At 44.4% G+C, this 17,849-nt stretch overlaps 2 protein-coding genes across 11 annotated transcripts in view; one reads left to right on the top strand and one right to left on the bottom strand.

Moving 5' to 3' along the window:
* SNAP47 (synaptosome associated protein 47) overlaps positions 1-11,650 on the bottom strand; it is a 28,533-nt gene extending 16,883 nt beyond the window's left edge. The window contains exons 1-4 of one of the 8 annotated variants that reach the window (XM_082754142.1): positions 8,156-8,171; positions 6,917-7,050; positions 6,288-6,361; positions 3,864-4,419 (exon numbers count right to left, since the gene is read on the bottom strand). In XM_082754142.1, coding sequence (XP_082610268.1) covers positions 3,864-4,363 — 500 coding nt within the window. In that variant the 5' untranslated portion in view covers positions 4,364-4,419; positions 6,288-6,361; positions 6,917-7,050; positions 8,156-8,171. Of the gene's footprint in view, positions 1-3,863; positions 4,420-5,027; positions 5,419-6,287; positions 6,362-6,916; positions 7,051-7,399; positions 7,695-8,155; positions 9,802-11,530 lie in introns of those variants that run through there. The other 7 variants (XM_082754145.1, XM_082754143.1, XM_082754139.1 and 4 more) reach the window with 7 other exon arrangements.
* On the top strand, positions 10,697-16,409 carry JMJD4 (jumonji domain containing 4). Of its 3 annotated transcripts, none has more exons than XM_082754147.1 (7): positions 10,697-10,787; positions 11,358-11,911; positions 12,551-12,716; positions 13,827-13,952; positions 14,654-14,921; positions 15,114-15,260; positions 16,094-16,409. In XM_082754147.1, exons 2-7 carry the CDS (start codon positions 11,647-11,649, stop codon positions 16,403-16,405), a joined length of 1,284 nt encoding a protein of 427 aa, XP_082610273.1. In that variant the 5' UTR covers positions 10,697-10,787; positions 11,358-11,646; the 3' UTR covers positions 16,406-16,409. The 3 variants fall into 3 exon arrangements, with proteins under 3 accessions (XP_082610273.1, XP_082610272.1, XP_082610274.1); XM_082754146.1 differs by lacking the exon at positions 10,697-10,787 and adding an exon at positions 10,946-11,186; XM_082754148.1 differs by lacking the exon at positions 10,697-10,787 and adding an exon at positions 10,958-11,035.
* Positions 16,410-17,849: the final 1,440 nt, after the last annotated feature.

Below are 17,849 nucleotides of genomic sequence, written 5' to 3'. Positions count from 1 at the left end.
CGGGTGTAAGCCTCACACGTAGTCTTTCCACTGAAAATGATTGGGAATGAGTGGAAAGGTGGTGAATTCGCTTTGATTTCCCACGTGCTGTGCTGTCTACTTGTCAGCATCCCTCTCCACCTCTCAGCAAAAGTTAGAGTCAGCATCTACAACACTCAGCTCCTGCCCCTCACCTTCTAATGAGGCCAACTGTGTGTAATAATGCACTGAATGAAACACTCTCACCTTATTGATGTTAAAGAAGACTATTTACAAACAAAGCCTAGAAAAACCAGCCTTATCAAACCTAAATACAAAGTATTTTTGCTTCCCTACTATTCTGGAGAGCCAGCTGTATTTAATTTGCTTCAAGTTCACTCTACAAAGGTACTGCCTGATAAAATATGCATCGCAGCAGGTTTGCTCTCAAGATACTTTTTGTAATGATTTATTTTCCAGGAGAGAATCAGCGTATTTCTGCAGAAGACTTTGCGATTTTAAAATCCTGTTTAATTTGGCTGTAAACACAGTCTAATCTGAAAAAGGAAGCTCTAACCGAACGCTTTGTTTACGAGCCATCAAAGCCACGCACCGGCTTCAGAACAGACCTTCTTAAAGAAAGCCAGCTGCTGGGAAAAGCAGAAAAAAGTCACACTGGGAGTAAACCACCGAATTCACAGACAACGGAGGCAGGATGAATTGTTCCAAGAGCACACTCCCAGCTACAGCCGGACCTCAGATATTTAGGAGATAGCAAGCGAGATGAGTAATGAGTCTGGGAGCCTCTGCTGCCCTCTGACACCGCTGTGACACTCCTTTAAAAAAAGAAAGAAGACAAACCAAACGAGACATAACCAAGCTCTACAATAACAGATTCTGAATGGACAACGGTATCACAGATTTAGGGCTGAATCCTGAAATTATAAGGTTCAACTGAAGTTCAGCATAGAGAAGAAGTGAAAAAACCTCTAAGCTCTGCTAGCACACAGCATCTTCCAAATTAAGAGCCACGCTTCAACTCACCTGTTGTACCTAAAGAGCAACAACTGACCTGGTATCACTCCCACAAAGTGGGTTTTCTGTCCTCTTGGAGTACAAAAGAGTTACGGCAATGTACTTCAGGGCAACGACAGCTCATGCCTGTGTCTTAACGTGTGAAAAGTCATTAAATCCCTAACACAGTACGGGTTCACTTCATCATGAAAAGCATGTGCCTTCACTTACTGAAAAGCAGCTGCAATGTGACAAACCTAAAGCTCTGTTTACACTGTGGTAGCTTATTCCTGACAGGTTTCTAGCCCTAATTTTTAAACACTTTTCTCCCTTCACCCTCCCCTCTTTCCCAAGGGGCTGACATCCTGGCTGTGCAACGTCTGATTTACAGTCGAGATTTTTCAGTTGTGCAGCCCTAACAAAAGCTCCAGCCAAGTTCTCTGCCCTTCCACGGAGGAGTCACCCCTCTGTATCAACAAACTATACCATCAGTCCTCACACACAAATGCAAGTTTGCAACCAGAGCACCTTGCCCTCTGATAGCAATATATTTAAAAGGAGCCAGTAAATCTGATTTTTTGTTTATTTTGGGGTTTTGAACATCTGCTAGCATGTCAGACTCAGCCCTGCTTATCTGCACATGGTTCCACTGAAAGCAGCTGTATATACCCAGGCATATACAAGAACAGAATTCATAATCTAAAAAAGCCCACATGTACAGGCAAGATAAAGTTAATCAAAAACCTTTAAACGTATGAAAATAGATAGAGGAGCCTGGTTCTTTTTAGAAGAGACACCACCACCACGCTGCTGTTGCTCACAACCCTGAATTAACACACCAAAGTTTGGTCCCTCTGCTCACCAGTCTGCCTGTACAAGATCTGCTGCACACGCCAAACAGTCCTGAATTACATTATCCATGTAATTATTTCTCAGCAAGTTTCTAAAGTAAGCAAGAATTGGAGACAAGAGACATCAGCATATTTAACTATGTTAATAGGCTGAATTAACCAACATGCAACAATTAAACGGGCTTTGTCAGTGCTCCTCTCCATCTTCTACACCATTAGGAAAAAAAAACTCTGTGCACAAACTGCGTTAGAAACAGGAGCTAGAACCCCTTGAAAAGCAGACAGCAAGCAAAACAGTTTGCCTAGCAGCTCCTGGAACGTGTTTCAGTCTGTGAGCAGACTGGCTAATAAACTCTGTATACTACAAATAAAATCTCAGCTAACATTTGGTCAAGGTCTTTATTTTTTTTCCATTTAAAAATCAAAGCATCTAGCTCTTCAGATCCACCAGGACAAATAATACCTCCCAGTGCATCCTAACCCCAAACAAAACCCTCTTCCAAGAACAATGAGCAGGTATTTATTTTCCTGCTCATTGTTTATTGCTGCAGAACTTTAAAAGCTACTGCTGAAGCTTTCTGTTATCTTGGCTTTTCATTAAAGGGCACAGAGAGCATCACCACAATCACTGTGAAATCCACACTTTCTTTCAGACATGATAGCCTTCTAAAAACAGATGCTTCTTCCAACAAGAACTAGTCCGAGCTTTATTGTGCTTGTTTCTTTCTGCAGGTGTCAAGAGCTTCCACAAAGACACGTGTAGCTACCTATCTTCAAACATAACACTGCTGCTCTTAACCTGGCTCTTTTGGACTGCTATTGACTCCAATTTGCAACATACAAGATAAAAAAGGAGAGCAATTCACTTTGAATAGGAATCATTAAAGTCAAAATAACACCCTGATTGTGATGCCAACCACTTACCATCCACAATGAGTTCTGAGACAGCTAAAGATACACATCTCAAACGCTTTCCAGATCAACTTCTGCTGTCTAAAAGAATCATTTAAGCCAGTGCTCTCAAAAATCAGTCCCTGTGTGTCTAATTGAGATAGCCACAAACAGCCTGCTGTTGTCCTACCCACCCTGACTCTCCAGGTCTCTTATCAGCACACTCTGCAATTTATTCGGTGTTACAAAGCACAGTCCCTTTGGCCCCTCAAAAACCTATTTTTGACCACCTAGACCTAAAGAAATAAAGTATTCTATGCAATGTTAAAAGCAGTACAATTTTACAATGCACAGAAGAAGGCACTGCTTCTCCAGCTCTTTTCCTGAATATATCTGCAGCACAGACCCAATCCTCGCTTCTGGGCAGCAAATTCTTGTGAAATGGGCAAATAACAAAGCCCTGAACCACACACAGTTTTGTATGTTAAAAGCAGCCTCAGAAGCTGACTTGTATGAATAGAAGTAGTTGTAAAAAGCTACCTAAAATAAAGAATATTTTGGGGTTGTCTTCTGATAACTAAAAAACTGTTTCCGAGTCAGCAGCTCACCTGCTGCATTCAGTATTTCCTTTGAAAAGAGACAGAAAAGCAGAGCTGTGGTTGTGTTTGCTGTGAAGCAGCGAAGCAGGCTGGTCCACGACTGGCAAAATGAACCAAACTTTGAATATTTTTCATTTATGCACGTTGTTTTAGGGCATTAATAAAAATGGGAATTCCATAACACGTCTTTTAGTAAGGCATTAATTTGTACCCTTCCCCTAACTAGTTGTGTGTTCTCTCAAAACTTCCAGGTTGTTCATCATCTCTACCATTTCTGCCAATTGTAGGTGAAACTCAGAAGGGCTTGAAAAGTTATCTAGGGACAGAGGACAGGTACATACACACACAAAAAATCCCCAGTGAGAAAAAAATGTCTCTGTATCCATCTCTCCTGTACAACAATAACTATATCCATGGAGACCATCATTGCCTTGAACTTTCACTGCAATTTAACAGTTCAGTTTCCTGAAGACTTTTCTGTGGATCTCTCATGAGTTCTAGGCACACAATCCCACAACTACTGCTTAGCTCAGATGTCACAGTACTGTACCTGTCTGCCACATCCATATCCCCTTCGATCTTGTTGAGCCCCCTCATGATGTTATCGAACTGCTCGCCCTGGTAATGCAGCACTTTGGCAGTGTCCTCCAGCCGTTTCTGTGACCCTGTCAATAATCCCGTCAGCTCCTTCCCCTTCGTCGTCTGCAAAGCTGCTGCTTCTGCCCCCGCAGCACCTTGGCTGGACAGCAACTGCTCCCTCCAGAAGTGCTCGAGGATGTTGAACACCACATTCCTGCTCGGCTGCAGGGAACTGAACCAGTGCTTGGTGTTCTTCTCCAGGATGGTCAGAGAGCTGAAGATTAAATTTGAAGACTCCTTTTTGATCTCGCTGATGCTGGAAAGGTGGAAGTTGACCAACAGCTCCCCGGTCTTGTCAGCTGTGAATTTGATCGCAACAGGAGTCAGCGAGAGCCTGCCAGAGACCCATTGTTTGTTGGTGTCCAAGTAGTAGGAACAAGGCCAGCTATGGATATTTATGTCTTCGTTCATCAGCTCGCCGTTCAGAGCCTCCTCCACAAGAGCAACGCTTTCAAAGCCAGGAGAAACTAGAGTGAGAGAGGAAAAAAATAAATATAAGCAAGAATCCTTAACAACAGGCAGTATTTTCACTGTATCCTTCTAGATACGCACACAAGAAGGATTTGAAAATACCTGCAGGTACTTTACAAGATTTGGTTACCATTTGAGTGTTTCCCTCAGAAAAACTCATCCTGCCTGAACAGGGCTGTCAGTACTGCTGTCCCCTCCACAGCAGTGCTGCCTCCCCTTCTTACAAGGCTCTCATCATGGTTTAGTGCACGATATACAACAGCACCTACTTCAACTGCCCGTTGGTTAAGAAAGTCCAGAGGGTACCAAAACACAAGGCCACCAGCACATATCCAAACCACACACACCCATGAAACCACTGCTCCTTCCCCTTCAAGATAGGGACATCCAGGTATATAAAAAACACCCAGGATGTCCATCCCGCAGATTCAACAGCACAAGTGAAACGACAAATCATCACTGACCAGACGTCATGATCATTAAGGAGCAGAAATACCCAGTGATGCTGCTGGGAAAGCCCTGACAGACCCAAAGGGGAGCTGGGATGAAAAAGATGCCACATAGGTATTGGAATACAAGGTATCCAAGCACACAGTTTGCTCACCAGCATCTGGGATTCCAGCAGAAACACACGGAGCCATCACATTCCCAAGGCCTGACCTGCTTACTCCAGAACAATCTCAAGTTTGGAAAGGCAAATCCAACAAGCAAGGCAAATCCAAAGGCAAATCCCACTCCCAAAGCCATTTCTTACACCCAAAGGGCCAGTCTGTGTCCCGCAGTACCTCCTCTGTAGTGTGAGAGTTCAGCAGGAGCATTACAGACCAATTACCTTCCACAACTTAACTCCTTGTGAGCAGCCGCTACATAATTAGTGATTTAATTACTCGTTTACTCATCATCTCCAAGACCTTTGATGTATTACAGCATAATTTACAGATGAGTGCCGGAGCATTATCACAAGGTGCTCAGCTACCTGTATGGCACAATGAATGAAATTTAGATCTCTACCACAAAAGCCCTGTCAAATTGATATTAAGACTCATTACACCTTCTGATTTTGTTATGATCTAATCCCCTTAATATGATCTAATCCCCTTAAAAAGGGGGAAAGAATCCTAATGCAACCAAAAACTAACAGACTTTTTTCTCAGGTAGTACTGCTATGAGCTCCCACAGCACACACTTGAAATCTGCTCTCATTTTTAGATTGTTGCCTCCTTAATAACCCTTAAGTAGAGCTTCCTGACTCTAAGCCCAGTTCCAGTTTAAGATTTTGCTATTACTGAGGTAGGGTTTACTCACTGCACACCATAATCCACAAAATCTTTCCTTTTCAAACCTTATTTCCATTGCAATGAGTTTCACCAAGGCATATGGGAAAAAAACAAAACAAAAAAAAAAAAAACACAACACTATTCAGACAAATTTACAACGAAAATGCTCGATCTGTTCAGGACTAATAAAGCTACAATCCTAGCAAGTGACAAGACTTCTTGCTGTGATGTGAGCCAAACAGTGAGATAAAGTCCACAGAAAATTGATTTAGAAAAGTAGCTACAGACAGAAAGCAGTGACAAGCTTTAGGAAATTCAGTTTTATATTGATCATTTACTGAATGGCTCTTTAATTTGGAGGAAAAACTAAAAGCTCTGCCCTTAAATCCTTCCATCTAGGAAAGGAAAGTAACTCCTCTAATGCAGTGAGGTTTGATCGAACAGTTCTCGTAAAGAGCTTTTCTTTCCCTCCAAGACTGGGTTTTGTGAGCAGCCAATGATCATAATTTCTATTTAAAGATCATTCTTTCTGCAACACAGAGCAACAACATTAAAGTCATTCACAAAGAAACAGAAAAGAAAAATACCTGAATGATCAGCCAAACGTGACTACAAAGAACCACGCATCAGGAGCAGGGCTCCAGAACAGCCATAAACTGCACTGGAAAAAACTTAAGCTACATTAGTATTGAAATCAGCACCAGGTAAAACTAAATCATGGAGTTAGAGCTTTGTTAATTAGGAACTACAAATCCAGAGATTTAGGAACTACAAATCTAGAGCGTTTAACTGCTTGAAGCTGCCTAGGTTTCAACACTGATGTTTTCCTTCTACAAAAACACTTTCAGAGATATTATCATCTCCCTTGCTCACATTACACACTCAAAGGTTTTAAATTGCCATCCATTTAGCATGTTTTAAGGCGTGTATACAGAGTATTTGAGATGCATATACAGTCACACAGATTATTGGAGTGCTTTCTCTCAGAACTTCCAGGAACAGTGACACGATAGCAAACAAAAAATAAATCAAAACAAACATCTCGTATTACAACTCCTCATACCCTACACATACTGCAAAGGTACTGAAGGAGCTCCTATCAGACCCAGGGGAAAACAAACAAAAAATCAGCAGCAATCAAGAGCGCATCATGTTCAGGATCAACCCTGACACCACCCCAACCTACCCCAGCAGCATGCAACTGTTTGCTACTTACACCTTTTTTCAGGAAAATCTCCTAAGTAGCAGCATGCTGCTCACAAGCTGTTTCCCTGAGGTGTTATTTTATAAATAATGCCGAAACGTTGACACTGAAAGATTACAAGTTCTGCAGAGGATCACAAGGGAAACCTGGAAGCGAACACAGGTTGCTCAATGCTGGGACAAGCACAGAGGAACAAAATGTCATCTGAAAAACAACTCCCAGACCTTGCTGCCCATACCAGCCACCTAAAATAAGGCACAAACATACTATGGAGGCAAGGAAAATGGTAAACAAGCAAGCAACCCTTAAACTTCTGTAAAATCTCAGCCTAGAGCCTCTTTTCACAGGCTAAGGGTTCCCAAACCGCCCTGTACAGACAGCATTTCTCTCGAGCCTGCTCATTACCACAAATAGACGTAGAAATATCAGCAACCGATGCAGTCCCACAACCGTGCCATACTAACAGCCTTTTTACCCATACCACAGGCTCCTTACCTCTATCTGTAGACACAGAACTCTCGGGCAGCTTCACGGGAGCTGCTATCTGTACAGAACCGTCCATTCCTACATAGATTTTTTTTCCCCCTGTGTATTTCTCTTCAACGTCCAGGAGAGCAGGTGAAAACAAAAATGAAGCTGAAGCAAAAATCCTGCTATGCCCGTTACCAGATAACACCAAAAAAAAACAGCAGCCTATAATCAACAGAGGAGGTATGATTACCCCTGGATCTAAGAGTAAAAAAGCTGTCTCAGCCCAGGGGAAGAAACGAAGCAGTCACTTGACCTGTGGAGTTATATGTGTGCACGCCCTGGGTCATATGGCTTTTGACTCACCTGAGAGCTCACGGGCTTGGCCTGACAGTCAGCTTCTTTCTTAGCCCGAGGGCAAAATGCCCAAGCAAGAACCCATTTGGTAATCAAGCCCCTTCACTGTTCCAGCATGTTTTTCCCCTGATATAATGGTTTAACTAGCACTGGATCTGCACAACCTGCGCCCCCAAGACAAAAACATTTAAACATGTACTTCACTTACGCAATGTAAGAATGCTTTTATTCAGTAACAAAAACACAGACATCAATGGTACAGAATGCAGCTACTGTTTAAGAGCTTTCAACAGCGCACTATAATTTAACACAAAGCTTCAAGGAGCCTGCTTTTAACACCAGTAAAATCCCTCAAGTGTTGAACACAAGGAAATGGTCACGGGCACCTGAATTTAGCTGGAAAAAGGCATCAAATCTGTGCTTTACCTGTGACATCCACACTGTGTCTTCTGTTTATCTGATGGGTAGTAGCCTGTGATCATGTTTTCTGAACGACTGAAAAAATATATTGTTATCCTACTGTTTTTGTAGCTCCACTGTCCTGAACCTATATTAGGGAAACTTCTCTTCGGTCTCTACTAGTAGCATCCTCCCTTTTATGAGGAACACTTGTCCTCTGCTTAGCTTCCCTCTTATTAGCTTAACTTCCCTCTGATTAGCTTGTACAGCACCTACACAGAAGACACCTCAATATACTTGAGCTGTGCACTGAAAAGCACTGTTAAATACACCAGCTTCATCTCTGATGTGAACTGTGAATTCACTGCTGAACCCTAAATAGCTCCACTACTGTCCTTCAAAATCAAGATTTTTTTTCCCCCCACATTTTCTAAATGTGAAATTCAGCATTATGCTGCTCCCCGTTTCTATTCCTTCTAAAATAGGTCTAGAAACTCCTTAGCGACAAGACACGGTATTCATGGTTCTGGAAACACACTGAAAAAAAAAGCCTCAGGTGGAATAAAATACACGTTCCAGTGTTCCCACCCAGAAAAGTAACAATGAACAGAGGTAAGCAAGTCACTTATATTACCATGAAAATGACTCAGATGGCAGAAAACAAACAAATGGCTTTAAATTACTCATAAATACATTCAGGAACAGGTTCATAAGGGTTATTGCGCTTGAACTGCTTGCTGTGTGTGCAGTGGAATAGGAGGAGCCACCTGAAGTGATTTCTCAATTAATTCCTTCATTTTGCCCACATTTTGGTCCACAATACAGATAACACAAGCAGTCTCACCCAGCCTGGGCTCCCCAACATCAACAAACAATTCATGTTCTGCTCTACTCTGCCAACCAGCTTTTTTGGGAGGAGACAACACAACATTTGTCTCCTTGACGCAGCAGCACAACAGCCAGCGAGAACCAGGCTTAGCAGCAAAGAAACGTGGATTATATTTCTGACAGTGTCACCACAACATCGTGCACATTCTTTAACCAACACATCTCAGTGGCTGGTTTCATAAAGACAGTGACTCACCCTCTCTTGTGAGGTGCTTTGAGAACACCTAATGAAACGTAAGCATTACTAATTGCCCCAGCATTACTAATTGCCCAGCTGCGAGGAGATGCTATATACGTTGTGAGACAGCACTGCCAGCTCACCCCTCCACAAGGTGGCTGCCTCAGAGCCTACAAAACTCAGAGATTCCCCTCACCTGCACTTGCAGATTACCTGCAAAACATTACTGCACTTGTTTCTAACACACATCACTTCTTCTCTGTCTTCCTTCCTGGAGGAGGCTTCCATAGGGTCAGCATCTTTGATGGTTTATTCCCACATGGCACCATCTGGCAAACCATGAGTTCTAACAGCCCTGTGAGCCCAACAACCCTCATAAGAAAAACATTTATAAGATGCATCCAGCAGCGGCTCCTGACCCACCAGACTCCTAACTGATTCTCCAAGTGATGCCACAAGACACAGTACTTCCAAGTGACCCTCCAAGAAATGCAACGGGCAAAGATTGGTGGCAGCTCTGTGCTACCTGAGATGCATCTCCTCCTGCCTCAAGAGACCAACAGACCCCTACTGAGAAGGGGCATCCACACCGAGGGACTCATCCACATCAATACTTCCATCCAGAAGGACATTCTGATTGCACATAATTTCTAATAAAAAGGGGATCTCTGAAGAAGCCCCAAGCCCCCCCCAAACCCTCCCACATCTGTTTAACTCCAGGACGGCTTCAGTTCACTCCCTTTAACACACACCAGCCCCTACACCCCCCAGATTAACACCCACCAGCTTTCTCTTCAATCCCAACCCTCCCTTGCCCTCTCCAACCCAAAACACAACTGCACCTCCACTTCCCAAGCCTGGCTCCCCCTGGGGTCCCCGCCCCACGTGTGGCAAACCCTCCTCTGCCCCCCCCAAATTTGTCCCTTCTCCTTCCCCACTGCTACCCCAAAGGCTCACCCCATGCTGGCATCCCCCCCTTTCCAAATAACCCCCAGCATAAATCCCCCTTTTCCCCTCCTCACCCCAAACCCAATGCCATCACCTCCTACCCCTATCCCCCCCCAAGCACCCCCTGCTGTCCCTAACCCCCCTGCAGCCCACCCCCGACCCCATAGCACCCCACTTCCTCCCCTGCTGTTACCTCAGCCATGCTCAGCCCCCCCCCCATAGCGCCAGGACCACCTCTGCCCCCTCCAAGCACCCCAAAACACCTCCCAAAAACAGCTCCCGTCCCTCACCTCCACCCCACCACCAACCCCCTGCAACCTTTACCCTCTCCCCAGCCTGCATCTCCCCTCCCAGCCGCCTCCTTCCCCAAATTTCCGCGAAATATCCCCAAATCTCCCCCAACCCCCCGGGAGCCCCCCCGCAGCACCCCCTCCTCGCCCCGCACCCACCTCCCTCCCTCCCGGCCCCGCAGCGCCGCTCCGCGCCTGCGCCCTCCGCCCGCTGCCATTGGCTGAGCGCAGCGCCCCCTCCTCACGCTCCCCCCCGGCGCCGCTGCCCGAACTCGGGCGTTCCGGGAGGCGGCGCGGGGAGGTTCCGCCTCCCGCCGCCGTGAAGCCCCGCCGTGAAGCCCCGAGGGAGGCACCGGTGAGTAGCAGCGGCCTCCCGGTGTCCCTTCGGCTCCCTCGGGACCCATCCGCCTCACGGACGGGCCGCGAACCTTACAGGGGGGCGATGTGTGCGTCGCCCTATGGCGTCCGGGTGCTCCCTGTGGAGCTGAGGGGGGGGGCTCAAAATGGCGGCGCCAAGATGGCGGCCGCGCCTCTCCCTCATCCCCCAGCTCTCCCCCGGCTCCCTGCTCCCCTTTAGCGCCCTGCTGTCCCTCAGTCCCCTCGGTATCCTCTCTCCCGAAGCCTTTTTCCGTACCGTGCCGGTTCTCCCCGCCCTGGGCGCGGCCACCCCGCTTTTATTCCCCGCTCCCCGCCGTCTCTTCGCTTCCTTTCGCCTCTGGGAGCTCCCCGGCCCGCTGAGGAGGGGCTGAGGAGGGTGGGGGGGGGGTTGCCGCATTTCGGATCCTCCCTTTTCACAAAGGAGCCCCCCCTTCCAACAGTCTGCAGCTGTCTGCTGTGGTCCTGAGTGTTTGGGGGTGGTTTGCTGCCCCCCACACAATAAATTGTGTACAAGGGACCCCCGCTGAAGTTAATTCTGCTCTTTTAGGACGGAGCCAGCCCTCGCCGACTGCCCCCAGAGAGCGGGGTTGCCCAGGCAAGAACGTGACAGGAACACAGCATCTTTGCCACATAACATCAGGAACCCCCCAGCGTTACACGTTACAAAGCATGGAAGATCCTAATTAGCCTGGTGTGCCCTTGCACAACACCCCGATTTACCTCTCAGCGTTCATATTTTCCTGTGAGTTTTCACAGACTTCGAGGATCGAGGCATGTAACGGGGGAGCATCTGGTCCGTGCTGCCTTGGCCAAGCCAGGAAGAGCCTCCAGCCTGCATGGACAGGGCAACATTTGCCTGCTCCACTGCCTTTTTCCGTGACTACAGCAGCTCGTCTCAGAGCGCATTCTGCCTCCCCGCGGGACACGTTGACTTTATTGATAAAGTAGAATCGTTCACGTACTCAGACTTCTTCCGCGATTACCTGATTCCCAACCATCCCTGTGTTTTCTCAGCAAAATTCACCGATGGCTGGGGCAGCAGGAGAAACTGGGTTACGTGGGATGGAAAGCCTGATTTTGATTACCTGCTGCAGAAGTTTGGTAAGTCATGGTGTTTTTAATACCTAATTGAAACATATGCTAAATGGCACCATACTTTGTTTTATTTGTCTAGAAATTGAACCACTAGCCAAACTGAAGCAATTCTCCAGACTTTTTACTAAGTTAATGCATCTGTTTTCTATACGTATTCATACTTTTCGTTGCAGTCAGATTTCCAATCTTGAATTTGTGTCCTTAATGAAGCAAAATAAAAAGTGCTGTATAATTTAACTGAACCATTTTATATACTTGCTTGACTATAACCACAAGAGCAGCCTGACACTTAATGAGTAGGGATAGGCAAGGAGAAAATATTTGCAGTGAAAAATCTCAGAGCTAAACTTTAGACTGTAAATTAATAGTGTATTTAATAAGTATCAATTCCCAATGTAGTTTGTTAAAAAGGAACTGCAGCCCATATTAAGTAAATAATTTCTGTTTTGAAGCATGTTTGTTTGCCTAGAATGGCGGTGTCAGGAGTGAGAGCTGGGCACATGATTGTTGCTTTATGGATTTGGACTGTTCTTAGCATGGTAGTGCCCAGACATTAGAGGCGGCTGCAGTGGATAAGGTTAAAGGAGTTCAGTTTCAGCACCAGTTACTCTGTTCCCACGTGAGCTCAAAGAGTTTATATTTCAGGAGATGCTATAGTACCTGTTGCCAACTGTGATGTCAAGGAGTACAATTCGAACCCAAAGGAGCAGCTCCCCTTCAAGGAGTACATAAATTACTGGAAAGAGTACATTAAAAATGACTACCGCTCATCCCGAGGGTGCCTTTACCTGAAGGACTGGCACCTGAGCAGGTAAGAGAGCACTGTACAACCCCCTGCATGCCACGCGCAGCAGGGAGCTGCTGTGAAGCCTTAATGCTTGTCCTTTTCATGCTTGAGAGTTTAAATGTTGCCAGTGCTGTTTGTTAGCACCTGCCCACTGAAATATCAGTCCTGTTCATGGTGTACAATGTGCAGTGAGATTCTTAAACAGCTCACTGTGTCCTGAAGAGGCTTCCAGTCTTGAGCACTTGCTTTTTCATCTGTGTTTTACATGACTGTGGGAACCAGGTGACTGTAACATTTGGCTTTCATTGAACTGTTATTTCTAAAAAGAAGGGAGACATTTCTAATGGTGCTTAATTCAGTGAGCATTTTCTCCTTTTTCATATGAGCTATGATCCTTTAGTATCCATTTTCTTTACTAACTTTCCCAGTCATTAAAGTAGACTTCAACTTGTGCAGGCTTTCTTTCTTCAGCCTGCTGCTTGGGAGATGTTTGAATTGTCTATTCAACCACATCTGGCTGGGACTTGTATGTCTTTTCACCCAAACCTCTTCTTCCTTAAATGTATCCAGCTTCTAATCCAGCCTTCTTGTTTTCAGTTCTTGTTTTCACTTTTGAATGTACCAGTGACTTATAACACAGGAAATTAGTCAGTCTCTACCTCTGCCTTTGTTTGCTTTCACAGACATCAGTCCTGTGGTTTGCTGCAGAAAGCCTGCACTTGTGGCCTCGATAGGAAAGGGGCAGTATATACTGTGGGAAGAGGCCACACATTTGTCAAATCCCACAGCCTGGCTTCCCTCCTAACCCTTACACCCCCAATCTGTCATTCAGTTGGATAACTGGCTTTGATGGCATCTCAGCTAAAATGAAAGTGTTTATTAGGAACTGTCTTTGCCATGATGAGGAGAAGTCTCCAAAATAATAGTCAAGCTTCACAGCTTTCCTGGGAGACAGAAGAACACAGTTGCATGCATTTTGAATGCAACTTGGAGTTGTAAATGGTACAAAGGAGATGGAAGCAAGGTATTAATGGCCTGCTAGATTGGTCTCTGCTTCTAGGCTTGGGGAACTGAGGTAGAAGGAATAACACTGTATTTTTCTGAGACCCATGTCCCACACTTTGTCTTTTTAAGAGCTTTCCCAGAGCAAGATGTTTATACAACACCCGTGTATTTCTCATCTGACTGGCTGAATGAGTACTGGGATGCCATAGCTGTGGATGACTACCGGTTTGTCTACATGGGACCTAAAGGTTCATGGTAAGACAGCTTGGCTTCTGTCATTTTTACATATATTTTTTTAAGATTTATGGGGGATTTTTAAGACTTACAGGGATTATCACATCGTATTTCAGGATATCGTGCACTTTCAGGCAGTGCAGCAGTGAATCCAGCAATCTTGTTTCTTGAGCAGCTGATTTTTTTCTGGATGTGAAGATTCCTGATGCAGTCAGCTGAGGTCCTTTTGCCCTGTAAAAAGTCCTGAATAGTTTACACAGAATCTGTAAGGAGTGTCAGCAGGTTTATGAAAGGTTTTAGAGAAGAAAAGACATAGGGGACCATCAACCTCTTGTGATTTGCAGAGCCAACAGAAGCCTCAGAGGGGCGCTGATGGGTTGGTCAGATATTTTGCAGGTGGCAAATTAAGTTGAGCCTTGGTGATAAATTTGCATTTAGAGTATTCTCAGCAGTTCATGTCACACAATCTCCTGCTGTTGAAGAACTTATAGGACAGATTAACAATTAACTGATAAAGAAACAAAGAGGATATAAAATGCTGCAATACTGTGCAGATACAATGGTCTCTGAATACTAAAATAGAAGTAAATGAAGAGGCTGACAGGTTGGGATCAGGTTTGCATAGTAAAGGTTGCCTTCTGTGTGCTTGACTCATGTAGACATGAATTCCTTGTACATATTTTAGTTACTGTCTTTACTCAAGCCTCTGATTTGCCCCACAGGACTCCATTCCACGCTGATGTCTTCCGTTCCTATAGCTGGTCAGCCAATATATGCGGGAGGAAGAAATGGCTGCTCTACCCACCAGGTCAGGAGGACTACCTGAAAGATCGCCACGGCAACTTGCCCTTCGATGTCACTGCGCCTGGTCTTCAGGACAAGAGTGTTTACCCTCGCTACAACCAAAGCCAACCCCCTGTAGAAATCGTGCAGGAAGCAGGGGAGATAGTCTTCATCCCCAGTGGATGGCACCATCAAGTTTACAACCTGGTAAGATAACTGATGCCAACCTTTTAATGACACAGAGAGATAAACAGTAGGCTTGAATTGGATCAAACTTTTATTGCCATGGCATTTTGTGGATGCTAAAAGTCTAACTGGACTAGAAAAAAGTTTAGAGAGAGAAACTTTTTTAGAAAAAGTTTAGGTAGAGATTAATAACGATTTAACCTCTTCCTTCAGGAGGATACCATCTCCATTAACCACAACTGGGTGAACGGCTGCAACGTAGCTATAATGTGGTGCTTCCTGCAGGATGAATTAGCAGCTGTCCAGCGGGAAATCAATGAGTGGAAGGACCCTATGGATGATTGGCACTTACAATGTCAGGTATAACAACACGTTTCTGGCTGGCTGACTCAGGGGTCACATATTTTGGGGTTTTATGGTGCTACCTTATTAGAGCTCTAAGACACACAGGTCCTTAAGCTCCTACCTGGAATTAGTACATGATTCTTAAGGAGGTAGGAACTTGTGATGACTTCCTTTCTCAGGAAGTTAAATATTACTTTAGGAAGATAGGGAAAGGCTTGTGTCAGTGCATATTTGCTTTGTCAAGGAGGTTAGGATGTTGTCTGAAAAACTAATGCTTCAACTGTTCTTCAGCTATGGGGTTAGCATTGGGATCAATCCTTTATGTAGTATTTACTTTCTCTTTTGTAACATAAGTGCTTTTTCATTTAAACAGCAGAACTTAGAGACTGTCACACAGGAAAACTGGTTTGAATATCATTCGTAATCGAACAGCGAATCCAGAACAAGTAAAATTAAACTGAAGGTGGCAGGAGGCTTGTATGTTTGCAAATATGATGCTTTCAGAAGGCAAAATTAATGAACAGTGTTGTATCCTGTATGTTCCCAAAATCTTAAGTGTGAAGCAGGTGTAAAATTTATTTCTGGAGGTTGATAATACTGCTTGATTGATACCCTCCAATAATAGTTTCAAAAATCACAGGCATTTAGTAGCTAGAACAAACTGTGTGTTGTTTTTTTTGGGGGGGGCTAATGCAGTTTCAAATCAGTTAAGAAATTTTAGTGCCATCAGGAAACCGCAAAAAAAAAAAGTTACTCATGATTCTGGGTAGATAAGCCTGTAATTCTTACTGTAAACAGAAGAGTTCCTTCCATTTCAGTGCTGGTTTTTGTTTTGTTTTTCCCCATAGCTGATCATGAAATCTTGTACGGGTATAGACTACAAGGAGTTCTACAACTTCCTCAAAGTTATTGCAGAGAATAGGATTTCTATCTTGGAAAATGGCCTGGATGACGAAGCTTCAGCAAAAAACACTCCAAAAGCTGCCATTTCCACCTTGGGCATGCTCCATGCAGTGTTTGATTTAAAGAGGACTGTGAAGGTGTTAACATCATTGAGTGCTAATGAAGATTTCAAGAAACTAGACCTGACATCACTTTCTCCACCTCCGGAGGCACTGCTCCACCACTTGAAAGCAGCAATAGATACAGCGCTACTCTAACTTCCTATTTATTCAGTTCTTTGTAAAATGAACCTTTTGCGAAATGGGTGTTTGTAGAAGAATGACTCCTCCCTGTGTAACAGCTGTTGCAGTTTTAGTACAAAGAGCCTTAATATAGAGTGGGGAGAGAGTACATTCACGAGCTGACTGAGTACTTTTTAAACTGACAGCAGTTAAGTATCTAGAATAACTAGGAAAAAAAAAAGATCTTGGGAAAAAAAATCATGTTATTATTGTGGAGTCTGATAAATTGAGCCCTGCTGGTAGAGGAACAGAAATTGTGGAGCAAGCTTCAGTCTGGCAGGGCTAAACACTGGAGCTGCAGTGGTCTGCACTATATTCCCTCTGCTTCTGAAAGCACAGCATACTGAGAACTAACCTGTGCTGAAGACTCCAGCAGTTAAGCTCTGCTTTGAATGGTCACAGTGAAATTATTTTAAGACCAGTCCTGCCTCCAGGTGTGACTTGGGCTTTTTAATGTTAGAGGACCCTTGTTAGCTCCCCTTGAAGCCAGAGCTGGTTCCCCAGCTGCAGCCTGGCTGTGGAAGAGCTGACTGTACTAGTTTCTTATACAGGGGTGTCTCTCTGAAGCTGAAAGCCTCAGGTAGAACCAGCCTTCGTTCTGCTGCAGGGCCTGCAGGACTAATTTTAACATACCAGGAAGATGTCCTGCTAGCAAATCTACCACTAATAATTTAACCATGCGATCCACCCAAGCTCAAAAGAAGCTTGAATGTACTCTCTCATTTCTACACACTATTTCAAGGCACAGTATTTCATCAAGTAGAGACTTGATTAATCAGGGAAGCTAGCAAGTAGCCTCGTATTATCTCCTAAAAAAAAAAAAAAAAAAGCCATGCTTTTAACACTCAGATAGCACTACTGCATGGTTACAGAGCACAATTTGCAACCTGAATGCTACCCTCAGGCTAAAGAACATTTCCAGTGAAGCATCCCTCTTGCTTTTACTGGTTGGCAAGAAAGCCTAGAAGCACAAATGGCTGCACACTGTTACCTTAGTTGCCTCTTTAGGGCTCACTTGAATTCCTGGTCAAGAACTTCCTGAATTTTTAAACAGAGTTGACCAGTAAAAGCAACTAATAAGCTTATGTTTAGACAGTGCAATAGTAGGAGTCATCAATAGGCTGAAAAATCTCAATGTTTTCTAGATAATCCTGTGAAGTTTGTACATGCATGCATTCTGCATGTGCTATTTTGTAGTAGAAGTCAAGCATTTTGAGTAGGAAATGGTACCTGAGAAGAAAATCAATACCTAGAGCATGGAAGAACACAGTATGGAGAAAATACTTTTTTGTTGTTTTTAAACAGCTGTGACTACATCTCTGTGATTCATTCTTCTGGCAGGGTATTTCTTTGGACTGAAAAAGTGCCAGTTCTAAGCAACTCTGAAATTAAAAGTTCACAGCTGCCACTTATGCTTGTT

This window comes from Aythya marila, assembly GCF_965140915.1.
Source record: "Aythya marila genome assembly, chromosome: 2".
In the NCBI taxonomy this organism is placed as follows: domain Eukaryota; kingdom Metazoa; phylum Chordata; class Aves; order Anseriformes; family Anatidae; genus Aythya; species Aythya marila.
The sequence above is the reverse complement of the archived record's forward strand: the minus strand, read 5'-3'. Positions and strand labels throughout refer to the sequence as shown.